The sequence below is a fragment of the Balearica regulorum genome, chromosome 4 (assembly GCF_011004875.1).
Source record: "Balearica regulorum gibbericeps isolate bBalReg1 chromosome 4, bBalReg1.pri, whole genome shotgun sequence".
NCBI classification, from domain to species: domain Eukaryota; kingdom Metazoa; phylum Chordata; class Aves; order Gruiformes; family Gruidae; genus Balearica; species Balearica regulorum.
Genome location: NC_046187.1, coordinates 49,452,706 through 49,472,523, shown reverse-complemented (window position 1 = coordinate 49,472,523; position 19,818 = coordinate 49,452,706). Strand labels below are relative to the sequence as shown.

Here is a 19,818-nt window from a genome sequence, read left to right as displayed (position 1 = left end):
GGCGGTGACGCAACCTGCGTGCCGCCGCGAGGGCGGGGCGCCGCCGGTCGGCTCCCGGGCGGCAGTGCCGCCGCGCGCATGCGTGAGGGAGCGAGGCCGGGCTGCGGTGCCGCCGGTGCCCCCGCGCCCGCCGGGGGCTGCCGCGGCGAGGATGAGCTGGCTGTTCCCCCTCGCCAAGGGCGGCGGCTCCTCCTCGCCCGCCGCGCCGCTGCCCGCCCTCACCAGCCTCCAGCAGCAGAAGCAGCGGCAGATCGAGTCCCTGCGCGGCGCCCACGCCTCGTGAGTGGCCGCGGCCGGCCTGAGGGGGGGCGGGCCGGGCCGGCGGGCGGGTGGAGGGGGCCGGCGGCGGCGGCCTGTGTCGCCGGACTCGGGCCCGGCGCCTCTCGGACCCCTGCGGGACCGCGCCGCGGGAGGGTGCGTCCCCACACGCACACCCACCGGCGTGATTTCGCCCCGTCCCCTCCCGGTGAGGCCCGGCTGGGTCCCGCCGGCCACCGGCGGGGCGGGTAAACAGAAAACCGAGCCGCCGGCGCTGTAGCCCGGGCCGGCCAAACCCCGCGGTGTTTTGGGGACGAAGAGTCCCGCCGGACGGGACCGGGGCGCGGGTGCGCGGCCGGAGCACAGCGGGAAGCGGCCGCGGGGCGGGGAGAAACCCGGGGCGGGCGGCGGAGGTTGCGCTTGGAAACCAAAAGCAAGATTTGCTGCGGGGGCGGCGGGGGGGGGGCCGTCCCCGCCGGCAGGGAGTTTGTCGGGGCGGCTCGGCCGGGTAGTCGGGCGCAGATCGTCGTGTCCAGTGACACCGGCCGCTTGGCCCGGAAAGTCACCTAAATGATTTAATGGGGTTTAAAGTCTACAAAGAGGTACGGATTGCGTGTGTCGGAATAAAGCCCTCTTTCTGGAAACTGGTTGTAGGAGCGCAGTTCTTTAAAAGTTAAGAAGAAGACATACAGCGTAAAGGAGCTATGCGTCGCAGTGGTCTATCAGCAGTGGCATAGCAGCCCTGCTGGCTCCATAAACTATTTTTCTGATGTACAGTGCTAACTTGCTAATAACTGACTGTCCCTTAGTGACTTGCTTTATTTACACGCTCACTACAGGCAGGTGTGTTTTTCCTGTTCAACAGCCACACTTTTTACAGCAAAACACCTTCCTTTATCCTGAGATACTTCAGCTTGTCAGTATGCCAATCAGTTTTGCCTAAATTTTAGTCTTTTAAAAGTGTTCATCTTCTAAAAGGAGACCCCCGCTACATATATTTCAAGTTATATTTTCAGTGAACGTATAAGCATTCATTGTGCTTCCTAAGATGTCTGTTGAAGTGGAATGATAGATGTCTTCAAAATGATCCAGAAAAAGGAAGGAGAATGTTTTCTGTTATGTCAGACTGAGAGTAGGAATGGAAGAGATACTTATTGTATTTTCAAGTTGAATAATTGCAGATAGCTCACTATCCTAATATTTTGAATTATCACATTGGAAACATAAGTATGACAGTATTGCTAAGTATTGCTGCTTGCTTAAATCTGTTCAGAGCCAATTTTGCAAATATTTTTGAAAGAAGCTCAGTTTTCTGAGGAGCTGTCTCTGCGGTACACAGCAACTTTCCTAACTAGAAGTTTTTGTTGGACTGCCTCTACTTAGCCTTTTATTTCTACCCTTTTTTTCTCTTACAGGGAGATGAGCTCAGCCCAAGTTAAGTCCTCAAAAAAGGTGATCAGTTTTTGTCAAAGTCAGCTGGCTGAACTGGTTTACAACCTGTTTGTGCAGGCACCAGTTCAAGCATAGGCAGAGAGGGAATGGACCCTGCCGCCAGGAATGGAGATGAGGGGTAGGGAGATGGTAGCTGCTCAAATGTAGCTTTACAGCCACGTAAACTAGCCTACCTGATCTGTCTTGACGAGAGGTGTAAAAAAAACCAAAAATTAGGCAAGTGAAGGAGTAAATTCTGGCAAAGTATACAGTATTCATAAGAGATACTTATTACTGAAGAAATCTGAGTGCCTCAAATGCCTCAAATTCTGTGCTTTTATAAAGGTATGTCTACTTGTGCAAGTTTCCAGAAGTGGAAGGGTTTCTTTTTGGGTGGGACTGATGTGCTTGCTTGTGAACTCTGTAGCAGCACAGATCTGTAGGATAGGAATATGCATTAAGCATTGCAACAGCGTTGTTTCCTAAGCAATGATTCAATAAATGTCATTCTAGTGTTTATTTTGTCTGATAAGTATATTTTGTCATTCATGTATGTGTATCTCAGCTGCTCCTCACTGAAATGCTCAAAATAAAATTCTTGGCATGGTGTAGTTACCTAAGTTAGGTAAGTTTGCTTTGTGTTGTCTTAGGTCGTAAAAGCCCAGGTACACATGATCTGAATTTCAGGAAAGTAGCTAGCCTTACTTTTCAGGATATCTCACAGTTTAGGACCTTGAAATCAAGTTTTTGTGTCTGAAAAACAGTGTTCTTACATCTGCTGCTCTTCTAGCCAAAATTAAGAATGTGTCGTTTTTCCAGTGTACCCCTTCCCACTTCCTATAGGTTGTGCACGTGAGTGGAGCATAATTATATACCCTTCTCAAAAGGATTTTGTAGCAGGCTATTAAAATGCATGACAGATGATTACAGGGCAGGAACGTGCACGAGACATTCCAGGGAGAATCCTTCAGTTAAGAATGAGGAGATGGTGATTTTGGTGTGTTGTGTATCACAGTAGAGCCCTAAACTCTGATTTGAATTCTCCCATGCTGAAAACATCTGATAGTTTCTTCAAAGAGCATGTTATTTCACAGGGAAAGAGCAGATACTGAGTTGTCTGTGAGAGGGATAAGGTCGGGCTGTGAAAAGCAAGGTGCTAGGTCTGTGTCTTACTCTATTTATTCCCTAAGCTCTGAAAACTAGAGTTTAAAATTCTATGTGCAGATAATGCTTTGGAGGGATACAAAACACTCCTAGCATTGCACATAACATACATTTGCAGGTAATGTGTTCTGGGGTTTTTGAGGAAGTAATTGTGTGGAGTGTACCTGGGGATGGATGGAGGGGCATTTCTGAAGTTGGGTGCAAAGACACTTTCTGGGAACACCTAGCTGCCATTATTCCCAATTGGAGCTGTGTTCCCTCCCTTGTAAGGGAGCCTCAGAGAGGTGAGGGAGAGGAATATTATTAACCAGGCACAGGCAGGAAAAATATGTGGAAGAGGAATCAGTCTGCTTTCTAAGTTTGTTTTGATGGAGGCATTATAAGATTAAGCTAATTTTCTGCCCTGCTTTCTCTCCCAGTCCCAGCTTAGGTATGTTCATATTGTCTGGAAATTCTGCCTCTGAGCTGAGTCTTCTACTCCTCCTCCTCCGCATTCTTTGGGATGCCATCTTTCAAAAAGGCCTTGCTGTGCATACAAGTTGTAGGGTACTTTGAGTATTGACATTAACTTCCTATTAGTCCAGCTGATTTAAAGATTTTTCTTAGTAGCTTAGCTGTTACAGGAGAAACAAATTTGGATTCAGTCTCACCATATTTCATAAGAGATATTTCTTCACTCTGTGCTTTCAAAGGGCGTCTGTGTCTTGAGTGTCACTAGATTAGAGCTTTACATTCTCGCAAGTAGCTCTTCAGATAATGCTTGAAAATATCTGTGCAAGTGCATGGAACTTGGTGCATGGAAAAAACTGCTATTAAATAGTAAATTCATCTATTAAGGAAGAAGGCCTAGTGTAATGTATGTTCTAAATATTGGTCTGTAGGTAGTGTTGCAGAGCAGTACTTAGTTGTGAACGAAGTGTAATGCCTTGGCAAAGTAGATGTTTTATCAGGTTAAATTCAGTATATAAAAAAAAATCACTGATGTGGTGATTAAGATTAAGCCAGTAAGTGGAGAAAAATAAGTTGAGATTGTTGTCAGATTAGTGGGTAGCACAATTTCTCCTACAGTATTTCCATTGCTTATGAACATGTATGAAGTTTAAAAATGGAATCCACTATTCTGTGCTTTAATCTTAATATTCTGTATAGCATTCTGAAGCATGTAAAACTTATTCCAGCATTTTCAATTTTTTTCTTAAAAAGCTTTTCGAAACTAAACTAAATACAAAAGTTTTACTTTTTTTAGAGTTCAGGCTGTTATATTGACTATGAATTGGATGCTAACAATTTCTTCTTTACGCAGCATTGCAGAAATTCAGAAAGATGTGGAATATCGACTGCCGTTCACTGTAAACAACTTGACAATTAATATTAACATGTAAGTAGAGTGAGGTATCTCCATGCACATCTTTAAAATTGTTCTCAAAAAAGTAGTAATAGAACATAAATGGCTCCCATCTCATAACTAATTTCAGGAACTGTAACCTGGATTTGCATTAGTAGTTGTAGTGATATGAGTGAAACTAGTTCCGTACAAGATGCAGATACTCAGCTGAAAGCAAAACTATATTTTGCTGTGCTCAGCTCCTAAAAGCAATGTGGTTTTAGTTGAAGGTAAGTAGGAGAAAACGCGTAAGGGTTTCTGATGACTTTGAATCCGCTACTACTGAAAATAACCTTAACGAGTAATTTACTAGTCTGCTGTAACTCCTAACTGTTACCCCAGTGAAGCTTCTGGCTCATAACTTAAGTGATTTATTGTACTATTTCCTGTGAATTTACTTTGGGGGGATGCTCTTGCTCTGGCAAATATTGATTGTATTCTGTTCACAAGTTTTTTATTACTCATGCCTGATCATTTGCCTGATATTCTTGCAGGTTACACTGCATTATCTTTGTAGTAATAACATTCGTATTAGAAAATATTCTTGTTACGCTACAGCTTAAATACTCTCTTCAGTTCTGTGGAAGTCTGGTATTCTAATCTGTCTGACTTCTAATTTTGTAACTGAATAATCCTTTTGTGTGCTTCATTCACTCTGTATTTCTCCATAACTCTTCTCACAGAAAATTAAATTTATGCATTTAATAGTACTTTTTCTTTGCATAAGAAGCCTTCTTATGCAAACTTTATCATGGGATGTGGCTATAGTAATGATTATTGTTGTATTTGCAGCTTGCTTCCACCTCAGTTTCCTCAGGAAAAACCAGTCATCAGTGTTTTCCCACCTGTGAGACATCATTTAATGGACAAGCAGGGAATATATGTGACCGGTCCATTAATAAGTAATGTATGTATAATTTATAGCTTCATATATATCTACTGTTAATAGGAATTTTAATACACGTCACACTAGATTATTGCTAATACATCCGGTAAAAAAGACTAGTAAAGATCCTGATCCCTCTCAAAATGTATTTTGAGGGATCTGAAAACAAAAATTCAGTAGCGTTCAGTTTACTACTGTTTATTCTTTTGCTACTACCGTTACTGAGTTGAGTATTCCATATATCTAAAACTATTTTAAGTTATGATGACTTAGAAAGTTCCTATCACTCTTCTTGTTAGTACCGATAGCACAGTTCTTGTTTCTCTACAATGTATTCCAAAAAAGGGAGAAGGATGCTTTAAGACTGTTTTGTAACGTAGTTCTTTCTACCCTAATCCTATTAGAAAGATGTCAAGGTTTTAGCTGTCATATTTGGATTTTAATATGCTGCTTTTTTTTTTTGTCTTTGTTGTTTTTTGTTTTTTTTCCTCTTTGGGGTTATTTTTTCCTCTTTGTTTTGGTGGTTTTTTGGGTTTTTGTTGGTTTGTGTTTTTTTTTTTTCTTTGCCAACAAGGATGTCTAGTTTTTTGGGGTAGGGTTGAGGGGGAGGTTATATCTTTTTTGGAATGCCATTAATGCTTTTTGTCTCAAATCTTGATTTTTTTTTTTCCCTTTCTTTGTTTTCCCAAATGTAACTTGGTAACTAAGGTAACTTGATTGATTCTCCATTGATAATGGAATATACAAAAGACTTTTAGTTTCTGTTCAGTTCTGGGTGGCTTTATCACTTTATTTGGAGCTTATGTAGACACAGTTTACATTAGCTCATGTGACTTTGAAATAGCTTCCAGCACTGCCATGTGGGTATAATAAACGGTCAAGTTCACCACATTTTGGAACTATTGGATTCTAGGCATAATTTTTCTTCTGCATTGTGTGTTTTTTGTTTTTACCAGTTTACAATGCACTCAGATCTTGGAAAAATTGTTCAAAGTTTACTGGATGAGTTTTGGAAGAATCCTCCAGTTCTGGCCTCTAGCTCAACATCATTTCCATAGTAAGTATCTATAAACATGATGAATGGAACTATGTGTATTAACTTACATTTTTAAAAAAGAGATGAAAACAAGTATTGGGAGGGCAGGAACAGGAATAATGTAGTGGATGTATTGGGAGACATAGATTCCCTACCCTTGCACAGTTTCAGGTGCATCTTTGATGGCATGATTGTTTTGGGAAGAAACACTAGATTTCCTTGGAGTTACTCCGTCAACATGCTGTGCTTCTGTTTTCTTGAAAAAGAATAAATGTTTACATTATCAGATGAAATCTTGAATTTGCTGTAGAACATGATCTGAGCAGTTGTGTTTCTTTGTATTCTGTTTGTAATCTCCCAGGCTGAGAGGCAGCTTCTGTTGCACAACTGCAACACAAATTGTACAATTTAAATAAATGTATTAAAAATGCAAAAGTGGTCTCAGACATTACAGCTTTATCAGTACAACTCATGGCTGACAATGTCACTGGATTTAGATGCAGCTGCAGTTGAGAATTTGAAAAAAAAATCATTCATGTTAGTTAGAAGTAACTATGTGAGTGTTGCCCAAGCTGTTAAATGCTATACCGTAAATAAGAACTAATGTATGACACAGATGCATTTCTCAGGACTTTTAGATGGAAACAACTTAAATTTACGGTCTCATAATTTTTTGGGTAGTTTTCTTATAATGAAGAGTACGACTGTGTATTTGGCTGCTCTACAAGAATATAGTTTAATGGAGTTTTATATATGTTGCAGTATAAGGCATAAAGTAGACTTGTTACATTGGAAGTAACTGAGAACAGAAAATGCAAAGTTTATGGTCATTTAAAGATTCAATCTTAGGTCTTGTATGTGGTCCAGTAATGATATAATTCAAATGATAAGAAATCTGTAAGCAGATGGTTGCTTATGGTTGTGTGTGTTTGTTTGCTTTTAGCCTTTTCAACAAACCAGCTGGAATGCCTCCTTATGCTCCTCAGGGGTTTCCATTTCTTCCTCCATACCCACCTCAAGAAACAAATAGAACAATGGCAGCCGTGCCAGTTGCTGAATCAGTTCCTTCAAGCTACACTACAGACAAGCCTGCTGCTCCCTCTTACGGCTTGATTGCTGATCTGCCATTACCTGTTCCGACAGCAGAAGCAGTGCTTCAGGTCTGTGCGCTGAGTTTTGCTGCTTGAGCTATCAGACACTGGGTACAGGTTCCCTCAAGGGCACACAGGGCACTGCCACAAAACTCAAGGGAACAGTCTGAGTGACTGCACTTCGTTGTTTTGCTGGTGCTAAGAAAATGAAACTGTCATTCTGGCTTTGATGAAAAGTTTTTTAGAACAAACTTGAAGTCAGACCAACAAGTTTGTCTTTCTGAGTTTCAGTGAAACTAGTATTATGCTAAATATCTGTGACTATACTTTTGGGTTTTTTGGAGCTGCAGTCCCCCATAGTGCAGCCGGGACTGTTTCTCCAGCCATAGAAAATGAGATCCTTTTCTCTATATGGGATTTCCTGCCCAGAACCTGTCAGGTGAGAACAGTGCGCAGTTTCAAGCCTTGATGTGTAAGGTATTTATTTCTTGTTTTCATGCTTAAAATAGCTTCTCTTCACAGATCTTGTATGTGTGTACTTACAAACTCCCTCTCACTGATGCACTCTGGAAGGATTTTTGTGAATGTCCTCCAAAAACTTTATATCTAAATGTTCAGGCTTTCATCAAATCTTGTGTTTAGGAAAAAAAAGCTTTCTTAGTCTTGGAAGACGCTTTTCTGGCTTTGTGGAATTTAAAATTTCTACATTCTATGAAGACAGACTTTTTTCCTTGTCTAAAAACTTTTTTCCCCAAGGGATTATAGTTTTAAAAAACACGTGAAAGAGATCAAAATGTCAATCTCTTTCTCTGTTTTCACTTCCCTGAGTTATAATTCTGTGTGTTTCCTGGGTCATCCAACTGTTGTCAAATGGAGGACATAGCATGACAGGATTATTTTCCTCCAAAATTGACTCGTCGGACATGCCCCAAGTATTTTGTTGCCATGGTTGAGTTGAGGTATTTTTCTATTCAGAGACTAGTGCTACTGCTTCTTACTGTTTTTCCTACTTTTTTTGTTGCTGGCAAATATTCATCTCCAGTTTTGGATTAATCAGGTTAAATATCAAGAAATTGTTCTTCAAAAATCTACTAAGCATTTCTGAACTTCCGTTTAGGTTGGCCAGAATGGACTGACTTACAAGATGCCTGATGTTCCTGATACATTTCCAGAACTCGCAGAACTAAGGTAAATTTTCCCATAGTCATTAAAAGGCAATCACTGCTGGTCTGTATCTGATTTTTGTCAGAAGTCAGTATGCATCGCTGAAGAGTTTTTGTAGAAATTATAAATAGAACTACCACTTACCAAAATTGTAGAGTCAGAAAGTAAGCCAGCCTTGTATTCAAATATGCTGTTTGTTTAGGGTTTTCTCAGCAGGAGCAGTACTTTAGGATTCAACACCAGGAAAAAAAAAGCATTTACTTTCACTTTTCCTAACTGTCAGTGTTCTGCTGCTTCTGAGGTCTTGCCAGGGACTTAATTTTTACTAATACAGTAAGTGTAACTTGTGAAGGAGGAAAGGGGACAGGGAAATGGACTTGTGACTCATTTACAAACTACATTCTCTTAAATTCAAAAGGACTGCAGCGCAGGGTAAACAATGGACTACTTTGTGAGCAGCTCAGCGTGTACAGAGGGATTGGGTTAGATAAATCCAGGTGGTAAATGTGCCAGCTGTCCCAGTGCAAATCACTTCCACATCTAAACACTTCATACACAAATTACACAAGTATTTTCATCAAAATCATATCACAATTAAAAAAAATTGTATCAGTTATTGTTCCCAGCAATTTGCTCAGAGCTAATGAGGCAGCCTCCTAGGTCAGAGGAGTGCCATGAAGCTGATCAGAGGGCTGGAACACCTCTCCTTTGAAGGCAGGCTGAGGGAGTTGGGGTTGTTCAGCCAGGAGAACAGAGCCTCCTCCTCTCCAGGGATACCTTATAGCAGCCTTCCAGTACCTGAAGGGGGCCTACAAGAAGGCTGAAGAGGGACTGTTTACAGGGGCATGGAGTGATAGGACAAAGGGTAATGGCTTTAGGATGAAAGAGGGTAGATTTAGATTAGATTAGGTTTAGGTTAGATTAGAAAAAACACTTTGCTGTGAGGGTGGTGAGGCACTGGAACAGGTTGCCCAGAGAGGTTGTAGATGACCCCTGCCTGGAAGTGTTCAAGACCAGGTTGGATGGGGCTTTGGGCAACCTGGTCTAGTGGAGGGTGTCCCTGCCCATGGCAGGGGGTTTGGAACTAGATGCTCTTTGAGGTCCCTTCCAACCCAAACCATTCTGTGATTCTATGATCAGTTATCTGGGATTGAATAGATTACAAATTAGCTATTAATTCTGAAAGGGTCTTAGGAGATTGGTTTCTTTCTGATCTCACATCTTTATGGTGGTGTCACAGTTTAGTGATTGAAAATTCTGTCCTTTCGAAAAGGAAAAGACCTCTGGCAAGAAGGACTTCTGGGTTGGGTTTTTTGTTTTGTTTCCCTTGACACCTTTCTAAGAGCCTATTTAATTTGGCTAAATCAGCTGTAAGTTCTAGCAGCATCCTTATTACATAGCAGAAAGTTAAGGGTTTGGGGGGAAGTGTCATTTGTTTGTTTAAACAAAACCTTCTAGTCAAGTTTGGTCCTTCCAAGAAGCCAGATTGAAATTCCATGATTCTTCTGGTGGTAGTTGAGTTAAATCACAAATGGTATTGCAGCTGTTCTGAGTAGCTTTATTGTGTGTAGGTGGCAAGGTTTTGGTAGCATGAGTGGCCTTTTTGAGAAGGGGCCAGGGACTGCCCTGTGGCAGGCACAGCCAGCTTGGCAGCAGACCCACTGCAGGACAGCTGAGTCGATCAGTGAATTAGGTGGTACCTCTGTGAAAACACATTTTAATGCAAACGCATTTGCTGCAGAGGCAGTGAGGATTGAGGGGAGGGGTGGAAAAGTGCGAGAGTCCTGTGAACACCAAGGTCAGAGAAGAAGAGGGGGGAGGTGCTCCAAGTGCCAGAGTAGATATTCATCTGCAGCCCATGGAAGTTTTGGAAGAGACCACAGTAGAACAGGTATTTCCCTGTAGCCCATGGAAAGGACTGTGTTGGACCAGCTATCCACACTGCAGTCCATGGAGGGCCCCACACTGGAGTAGCCCCTGCTGCGAGGAACTGCAGCCTGTGGAGAGGGACCCATGGTGTAGCAGGGAAGAAGTGTGAGGAGGAAGGAGCAGCAGAGACGAACTGTTACGGACTGACTGTGACACCTACAATTCCCTCCCCCTTGTGCTGCTTGGGGCAGGAGGAGGTAGACGAGTTGGGAATGAAGGAGTGAAGTTGAGCCTGGTGTTCTAGTCTTTTTCTTTCTTTCTTACCTTCCAACTTTTACTATAATTGGCAATAAATCAAATTAATTTTTCCCAAGTTGAGTGCGTGTTGCCTGTGATTATAATTGGTAAGTGATCTCCCTGTCTTTATCTTGACCCACAAGCTTTTCTCTTATATCCTGTTGAGGAGAGGGGCTGAGAGAGCAGCTGGGTGGGTGTCTGATAGCAGGCCAAGGTCACTATAGTAGCATTAAAAAACACTTTATAGGAAGTAAGGCTTGAAATTAGATACTTTTTAACACACTGCTTTGTAAGCTCACTGCTGCAGATAGTAGAGCCCTCAATCCAGGAGAAGGGGGAAAAATAAGTTGTTATCAAGTATCATGTATCTGTAAAGTCCCAATAAATGCCTCAAATTTTTTTACTTTTGGCAAAATTGAGTAACTCTACATGTAATGTTTGCTGTTAGCTTTAAATCTGCTTTCTTTCTATTTAAATATAGTATATCACAGCTGACCAACATGAACGAGCAAGAGGAAGTGTTACTGGAACAGTTTGTGACTCTACCACAACTGAAGCAAGTCATTACTGATAGAGATGAGTTAGTGAAAAGCATTGAAGAGCTGGCAAGTAAGATGTCGAAACATTAGCATCTGTGGCTGTGTTCTGCGAACCAAATCCTTTAAAAAAAGTAGTAATAGTGACTTTATTTTACAGAAAAAAACTTGTTGCTGGAGCCTAGTCTCGAGGCAAAAAGACAGACCGTGTTGGATAAAGTAAGTGAACAATAAAATCTTTCTCAGAAATATGAGTTGTAATATTCTGGTTTTTTCAGCAGGAAAATGTTCTTTTTCTTCTTCCTTCCAGTATGAGCAACTCACACAGATGAAAGCAGCCTTTGAAAAAAAGATGCAAAGACAGCATGAACTTAGTGAGGTATAATCTTTATATGACATTGTCCTTTAAGAGTACTTCAATAAAACTGAAGAATTGGTTTGTTTCTTCATCCATAAAGAATATTCTTCTGGTTAAACTCTAATTTTATATGAAATAGATTCTTATCAAGTATGAAATAAAATGAGATGAAGTAGCAGTTTGAAAGCAAAATAGTGTTACAATTGCACTACTATATTTTTTGGTTGGGTGTTGTGTTTTTGTAACGCTACAATAGAAGCAAAGTTGGAAGAAGGGAGTGTGATGAGTATTTAGAGCTGTTCTTAAGTACAGTCCTGGGTCAAGCCAGTTTTAAGAATAGAATGATTTTTAAAGAAGGCTTGTTTAATTCATGGTACTCATTTAACATAATGAGCTTGTAAAAAAACTGCCAGATGAAAATGCTTAAAACCATTGCTTTAGAAACTTAAATTCTGAGATTGACTGAGTATGCTTGCTTTGGGCAACACGTTATATGTGCTGTCAAACTTCACGCATTCCGAAGTGTGAACAGGGTAAAGTTGTTACTTCAGAAAGCAATCTGGGGAAGGAGAATAATTTCTCAGTATGTTTACCAGGACATGTATTAGAAGATGTAACTCCTGACAAAACAATTTTTGCACTGAAATCATTATTTGCAAGACTTGTCACCTGAGAATACAACAGTCTATCAAAGTATCATGCACAGTACCTGAATTTCAAAATGCCCAAAAATTAACAAAATATGAAATAACAAGCAAAAAGTTGAGACAGCAAACTGAATGATTTCATAGGTGATCTAAATGAATTAAATGTTTCCTCACTTGAAAATCAGAGTAATCTGACTCCCAATGCCTCGTTTCTGTGTGATATGAGTTGGCTTTAAAGTGGGCAGAGGTGGTTGACATTGAGAAACTTTCTATTTCTCTAAGAAACCACTTAAGAACAGGACATAGTACCCCACTGCTATGTTTTTTTTTTTCTAAGTTAGATTTCCTGATTCAATTTTATAATGATTAGGAGGCTGAGAGCTGGGGAGCTGCAGCTGGATTTTTGTGCTGTTTTTCCACCTCTGCTCTGTCTTCATGTATTGTTCATTGTGCACTACCTCGTATCTCCTGTTATCTCTCCTTCAAAGTTCCAGACAAGTCTCTTTACTTGTACTGTGGGTGAATTGTTGTCATTTTTTATTAGAGCAAACTCTCCTTATTTTGCACAAGATTAATTTAACAGGAAATTTCTGATTACATTGCAGTTCTACAGTATGTAAGTAAAATATTTTTCATGGGATAGATGAAGGGTAGTACAAGCATCTAAAATAACTTAATTTTGCAGTTCTGGCTCTGTACAGACTCCTCCTGAAGACGTGAATCACGTTCTGATTAACTGCCCAAACATATTAGAGGAAAAGTAATGAAATTATATGCAATAAACAGAAATAAGGTTTGAGGTTTATAAGAACAGAAGAATGAGTATACTGGTTTAGATTAGCAGCCCATCTACTTCTTGAATAGGTGCTTTTTCCTTTCCTGTCTTCCTCTCCACAGGGGTATTTAAAAGCTGAACAGTAAGTGCTTTTTTATCTTCTTATACTTCTCAGGTTCACTACTGAGTTTCAAAAGTAGACCCTTTTAATTGAAGACACTTGAAACGCTAGTTCTACTTAGAAATCATGCACCCGAGAACCTGTCAGATTCCAAGCTGATGCTTTCTGCGATGTAGCATAAAAGTTGAAAAGCTTTATGCACTTGTGAGAATGATTGTGAATCAAGATCTAAACTAACAATTCTTTTCTCACATTGAATCCTTTCTAGTTTAACAAGCTATGCTGCTTCTTGAAGATGAAACTTCACCTGGTCACTTAGGCTTTTATGTGATAATAATGCTCTATTCACATATTCCGTATTTATATAGTCATTTATCTATCTGTCTTCTTGGAAATGTAGGTTTCGATGCACAGTTTAATATTACATAGGAGTTTCTATTTTTTTAGAGTTGCAGTCCAAGTGCTCTGCAAGCCAGACTTAAAGTAGCTGCTCATGAAGCTGAAGAGGAATCTGACACTATTGCAGAGGACTTCTTGGAAGGCAAAACAGAAATAGATGACTTTCTTAGTAGTTTCATGGAAAAGAGAACAGTATGTAATACCGAAATCATTCTAATCTGAGAGATATAAAACACATAGTGAATAAATTTAAGACTGAGTTGAGCAGTCCTGTGATACAGAACAGTGCTTTAGTAAGCTCCAACAGAAGAAAACTATATCCCTAAGTGCCTTCAGTCTGTTTAGAATATAATCGGCATTCTGATGGCACATATTTTTAAGGCGGCAGTACAAAGATTGCCTTGCATTAGACCCTAGTTGTGTGTTGTTGCAGGTATTTTTGTGCCACTTTCTTCTATATCCTCTACAGATATAGAGAAGATAGCCACATGGACAATTTTAAATTTGTCAGTTGACATAGAATGATGTTATATTAAGCAACCCTAATGTTTAATTTATCAATTAAACTAATTATTCTGTTGATGGCTATTACCAAATAAGTAACTGAGGTTCAAAAACCACCATTCTTGCTCATGCTGTGACAAGAGCAACTTAGCAGATAGTGTACCTTTCTTTAAAGATGCCTGATAAATGCATTTCATAACACAGGAAACAATTCTTTTCTCTTGTAAGCAGTTGTGGATGGAATAACGTTATCAGTAGAGACAGCCGTTCAGCCTGAAGCTTGGAAGGGAGGTGGTTCACACGGTTTTCCTTTTGTAAAGAGCCCATGAAGTAGCTAAATCGTTAAAGAGAAACTGTAGCACGCATTTTAAAAAATTCTGTTCAGAATTCACTCTTCCTATGTCTTGTGTTGTAGCTCTGCCACTGTAGACGAGCCAAAGAGGAAAAACTTCAACAGGCAATAGCAATGCACAGCCAATTTCATGCTCCGCTATAGGTAAACTGCTGTTTTACTATTTATGGAGAACTTTTTACTGTTTCCCTCATTGTCACACACTTACAAATTGCTAACTGCAAATGGATTTCTTGCAATGCTTAGTGTTCTAGTAATGCTTTCTACGGAAATCAAGTATGTACTGCATCTGTTGTTAGTTGTATTTAAAACATGACTTTTGGAGGAGTTAAAATATCTAATTATGGAAATTTGTCTTTACAGAATTCCTGCGAACTACACCTGCCAAGAGATTGAGTGAAAAACCCAATAAAGCACACTTTTTAATAACTATTATTTGCAAATAAGCATTTCATCTTATATGGTTGTATTTATAGAAGAGATTGTATACAGAGTTGGGATGGTTTTTGTACAAATTAGAATGTCTCTTTATATTCTCATTGTACTCAAGAATCCTTCTATTGCAATCTTTGCACTAATTTCTTGTATTTATTGTTGATAGTTCTTATTATATTTAAGTTCCTGCTGCTATACTCCATTCTTCAGAGATTAAATATCTAAACATGTAATTTTGACTAGCTTTTTACATTTTTATAAAAACATAATTCGTATCTTTTGTATTTTGAACTTTAAACATAGATTCGGCTTGATCTGTGGAAGAGTTTGAGATCAGTGGTGATAGGACATTGGAAACTGAAGAAGTTCATAATTTGAGACTGTCACTGGATTCACGAGCTGTCTTTTCTTGAAGCCAAAATGTTTAAGAACATGTTTTTTACTTTTAAGTAATAATACAAAACTAAGTATAGCCTGTATTGTGTTTTGGGTAAGTAGATTTGGGTTAAGCAAAGGATGTGTTGGAAGAAATTATACTGGAATCAAAATAGAGTAAATGATCTCTGCGTAGATTTGGTGTATTGCTCAGTAGCACTGATACACTCAATTTCAGGAGTGGCTTGGTATCTACCACTGTAATTAAACACAATTTTCATCTAACAATTTTATTTTCATATTTATTCTTACTTAAAGGAAAAATAATCAGGTCACCTCCCAGTTTCTGTTTTATGCAATATGACTATGTTCATCATCTGAGGAACTCAAAAGCACTTTACAAAAACTAGTTTTGAAGCTCTTTGTGAAGTAGCAGTTATTTTTTCCTAATTTTAAGGAACAAAGAAACTAATTTGGCTGGAGTTGTATAGTGTGTTATGTTAAGGCCAGTGATAGTATTTGGAAGTGAGACTGAATTCTGCCCTTCAATCACTGAGTCTTGCCTCTGGTGAGCTGACTTTTTTTAGGATGGGGTTATATCTGGTGAGAATGGATAGGGCCAAGTGCAGTATTCTATAGGAGAAAAATACAACCCCTAAATACATGTATATATGTTCTCTCTTGCAATAAGATACAGTATTTTTCTTAACCTTGTCAGTGCATTAGGTTTTCATGGAGACAGTTAAGTTGCAGAAGAACAGAAGGAATTGTACAGTTCTGAGAGTTAAGTAAGATAAAGCACTGATTAAGTAATGTGTTAGGAATTGTGCTTCTTTCTTGTCAGGAAGCAGTCTGGAGATAAACCTCTTAACCGAGACACTGTGTTACCTAGATAGGTTCACAGAACATCACAGATTCAAGTCTCAAAATAAACCACGTCAGTCCAAGCGAGTACTTATCTGTATCGCTAATCTTCAGTCAGTCCTAAACTTGATGCTCTTCTAGCAAAATGTAGTAAAGTATTTCTTCTGAATTGGAGAAGTGAGTAAATTTGGAGTTAGGAAAATCACGTAAGAAGTCTGTTTCACAGGCTAGTGAATCTTCAAATGGGGCTTTAGTCTCAGCCCTGTCATACTTTACAGTACTGTGGTTGTTTGTCGTACCCTGAAAGGGAGTAGCTTAAACTATTCACTGATACTTGATGGGGTTTTTCTTTGTAAAGCTAGTCCAAATTCTGACACTAGATGTCCCAAGAAAGTAGAACTATGGTCCAAATCAAAGAAGATACTTAGGTGCCTGAAAAAATAAACAGGTTGTATGTGCCATGGTTAAGCAATAATTTTCTTCCAAAAAAACATTTCTACTGACTGTGCATAATACTGCTTGTATATTGACATAGCACTTCTGCTAATGTGCTAACTAAAGCCCTAACGAAAAAGGAGATCGTGTAGGTTTCCAAGTGATTCTGGACTTGGGCCTCCCAAGTAGTGTGATTTCTGCAGCTCTGGAGAAGTTAGATTTATGTCATCAGTGTTAACCTTCTTGGCAAACTCCAAGATAACATTTTTGTGCTCAGCCTACAAGTTGTTTTGGATCTTTTTCTGAGTATCTAGCTAACAGTCTTAAAGACACAATTCTGTACAGGGCTGGATTTTTGTTGCTGTTTCTTGTAAGCAGAGAAAGGAATAGGTGACCAAACGTGCTTTTCCTGAGTTGGGTTAGTATCTTCTTTATACATTTTATAATGGCGTAGAATGACACGTTTGTGTTCTCATCTGCCTCCTCCTGTTGAATGTTATGTTGTGTATTATGGTGCTTTACTGTGACTGAACTCTCTAGCTAGGTCACCTTCAGGGGACTTGCTTCCCAAACTAGTATGAGTTCTCGGCACTTCAGCTTTTCCTCTTATTTTTGTCAGCAAATTTACAAATTCAGCACTTCTCCATGGAGTCCTGATGGCAGTGGAGGAGAGTCCAGAAGAAAATGTCACTGTTTGATGCAAGTTCTTAGTACAGTGTTTCTTATTGAGGCATATGAAAGTTTAAGGTCTTAATCTTTTCTCCCTTTCTATTCTCTCTCTCATATCATAGTTCCTGTTCTTAGGATTTTTCCCCTATTTTTTCCTAGCCCCTTCTGCAGTCACAAACCCATCCTCTAGAAAAGCACAGAAGTCTCTGTATTCAACAGTGATGTACTGGCTTAGCTACAGGTATCCTGTCACAAGCAGGAATGGCCAGCCTGTTTCTGGCCTTTAAAGGACAAGCAGACCTGCTGCTGGGGTTTTTTTTGTCTTGGGTGTTTTTGGGGGTTTTTTTTGGGTGGGGGTTGGGTTTCTTCTTTCTTTTCTTTTCTTATCTTTTCTTTTAGTCCTACACTGGTTGTGCCAATGGGAACATTTTTCCTTACAGTTAATCTTCATACTTTCACCAGAAAACTTAGTAGAACACTGATAACACTCTGTCAGAGTTAGGTTTTTTGGCTTCTAGCACGCTGGTAGTTCACTGCTAAGTGCATTCCTTGCCTTACTTTGCTGCAATGTGGCATGTAGGTGTAAATACAGCTTTAAACAATTCTTTATGAAGTTTAAGAAAATGGCAGCTGCTGTTAGATGCATATTCTAAAATCTTTCGAAATGTGTCAAGTGAACTCTTAAGCAATCCGGAATAATAGGCTACATACAGTGACTTGTCTCTGGAGAGCCTTGCACAACATCATGCTCATGCTGAGGTGTTCTACCAAGTGGAAAAGTGAAATAAATGAGCAAGAAATACAAGAGTAAGGAGGTGGCTTGTCTCTGGTGTTGCAGTAGTTTGGGGTGGGGGTGAGGGTGAGGGTACATTCTATATTGTAACTGCTAATTGAATCTGAGGATTGCCTAATTTTAATATCTGATCTTACTGCTAATTTTTTTCTGTAGCTGAGTTTAGGCCTCTTGTTCCTCCCTAAGTGACTACTGAAACCCAGAACTGAATTCTCCATATAGCAATTGTCTGCTATTGCAGACCAGAGAAATTTTAAGATATATGTCTGAAATCAAGTAGGTTTCATTTTAGGGTCATCTTGTATACAACTGGTGGTAATGGTACATCCTGCTGGGGCTTACAGAAGAGTTTTCCTAGATTTCACGGTGTATTTGACATGCTAGCCTTTCTGAAAGACGGGGATTATTGTGTATGTACAACTATGCTAGCCACCACTACAAGCAAGAGACTACAATATTACAATGTTAGTTGTAAGCAGTATCTAATGATCTGCTATAGTTCTGTTGTTTGCTCTATACGTACTCCTGAACTTTGCCACTTTGGACCTTGACCAAATGTGGAAGTTAGCAATCTTCTAGTCTTGTTTCTGTCCGAGTTCTTACTACTCCCTTCAAAGACTAGGATAAATTTTTCTGAAAGAGAGGTTTAAGAGACCTTCAGGTAAAACTCTGGCAACAAAGTTAAAAGTCAGTTATTGCAGACTTACTGGGTACATTATTCTGAACAGTAAATACTGTAATGTGTTAAACTACAAATAAAGGCTTTGGAATTTTTAATATACCTTGTAATTGTCTAATGTAATTGGGCATTGCAGGACTTTTTGGGTGGATACAGACTTGTGTTAGAAGCAGATGCAGTGAGCTACTCGAGGACAAACGTTAAATTTTTGTGTGTAGTTAACTTGAGCTTTTCCTGTTGAACCCTTTCAACAGCAGTAATTCTTAGAGCCACCTTCACTAAAATGGGCTTTGAAAACCCATATCCCATCTCTGACAACTGCTTTTATAAATGCCTTGTTTGGGTTGGATACCTGTAGACATCAAATTTATATGTAGTAATAAGCTACAAAGAAAGCTTGTATATCAATAATAAGGGAATACCTTAACATAAAGAACTGTGTTCTTTAGTCTTTGGAAACAGAATGAATTAAGCTGCCAATTAACCTTGGCAACCAGCAGACTTAAAAATGGGTACTTGCCTGAATTCAGTCAGAAAGATTCTGGTGGACCTATAAGGTTTCATTAGCTTCTTTCCAGAATGATTTCTGTTAAAAGACCACTAAATTTTAAGATTTCACATGCTTTGCTTTGCTGGCTCCAGGTGCTTTGCTGGCTCCAGGTGCTTTACTGGCAATTTAAATAACCTAAGTAAAGCTGAATGCTTATTTTACCTTTTTCATTGCCCCACTCTGGCAACGTTCCCAGCAATGTTTCAGGGTTTGCTTGGCCCTAAACCTTTGGCAGATTTGTCACTAGTCTTAGTACTGTGCTAAGTTGACCTAGTTTTAACTTCCCCCACCATGTGTTCCTCCCTTCCTAAATGACTTGTCAGTGACTTACCTGTCCTTGGAGGATTTTTCAATCACCATGGGATTTGCCTGTCTCCGCACTACAGAGCATAAGGGTGACCAGCCAACCTAAAAGTTACACTCAACCTTCAGCCTACGCGCAGAAGCAGTCCTTTGCCTCCACTGTGCTCTTTGTGAGAAACTTAAGGACTCTGTGTGACGATCAGGGCAGTGCCCACATAAAAGCATCAAGTTAGCTGGTCAACAGTGACGAAATGCTTATCTTTATTGCAAAGGCTACCTCCGTGTTGTTGCTGGGGTTTAATTGTTATTAGTTTGTGTTATCAAACGTATTTCATTGTGTTGGGTTTGTGTGGCAAGGTTTTGGTAGTGGGGGGGCTACAGGGGTGGCTTCTGTGAGAAGCTGCTAGAAGCTTCCCCTGTGTCTGACAGAGCCAATGCCAGCC

At 39.8% G+C, this 19,818-nt stretch overlaps 1 protein-coding gene across 3 annotated transcripts; it reads left to right on the top strand.

The window, feature by feature from the left end:
- Position 1: 1 nt before the first annotated feature.
- On the top strand, positions 2–18,620 carry VPS37A (VPS37A subunit of ESCRT-I). Of its 3 annotated transcripts, none has more exons than XM_075752077.1 (12): positions 2–279; positions 4,157–4,231; positions 5,030–5,144; positions 6,080–6,180; positions 7,103–7,319; positions 8,368–8,438; positions 11,062–11,189; positions 11,277–11,335; positions 11,427–11,495; positions 13,465–13,608; positions 14,336–14,416; positions 14,636–18,620. In XM_075752077.1, the coding sequence occupies exons 1-11, from the start codon at positions 152–154 to the stop codon at positions 14,414–14,416; spliced, it is 1,188 nt and encodes a 395-aa protein (XP_075608192.1). In that variant the 5' UTR covers positions 2–151; the 3' UTR covers positions 14,636–18,620. The 3 variants fall into 3 exon arrangements, with proteins under 3 accessions (XP_075608192.1, XP_075608193.1, XP_075608194.1); XM_075752078.1 differs by lacking the exon at positions 2–279 and adding an exon at positions 448–466; XM_075752079.1 differs by lacking the exon at positions 2–279 and adding an exon at positions 2,016–2,034.
- Positions 18,621–19,818: the final 1,198 nt, after the last annotated feature.

Bases quoted from the DNA above. Each gene is read 5' to 3' on its own strand.
- VPS37A (XM_075752077.1), top strand. From the start codon at position 152: ATGAGCTGGCTGTTCCCCCTCGCCAAGGGCGGCGGCTCCTCCTCGCCC. The intron at 280-4,156 runs GTGAGTGGCCGC...TTCTTTACGCAG, and splicing joins CTGCGCGGCGCCCACGCCTC to CATTGCAGAAATTCAGAAAG. The intron at 11,336-11,426 runs GTAAGTGAACAA...TCTTCCTTCCAG, and splicing joins GACAGACCGTGTTGGATAAA to TATGAGCAACTCACACAGAT.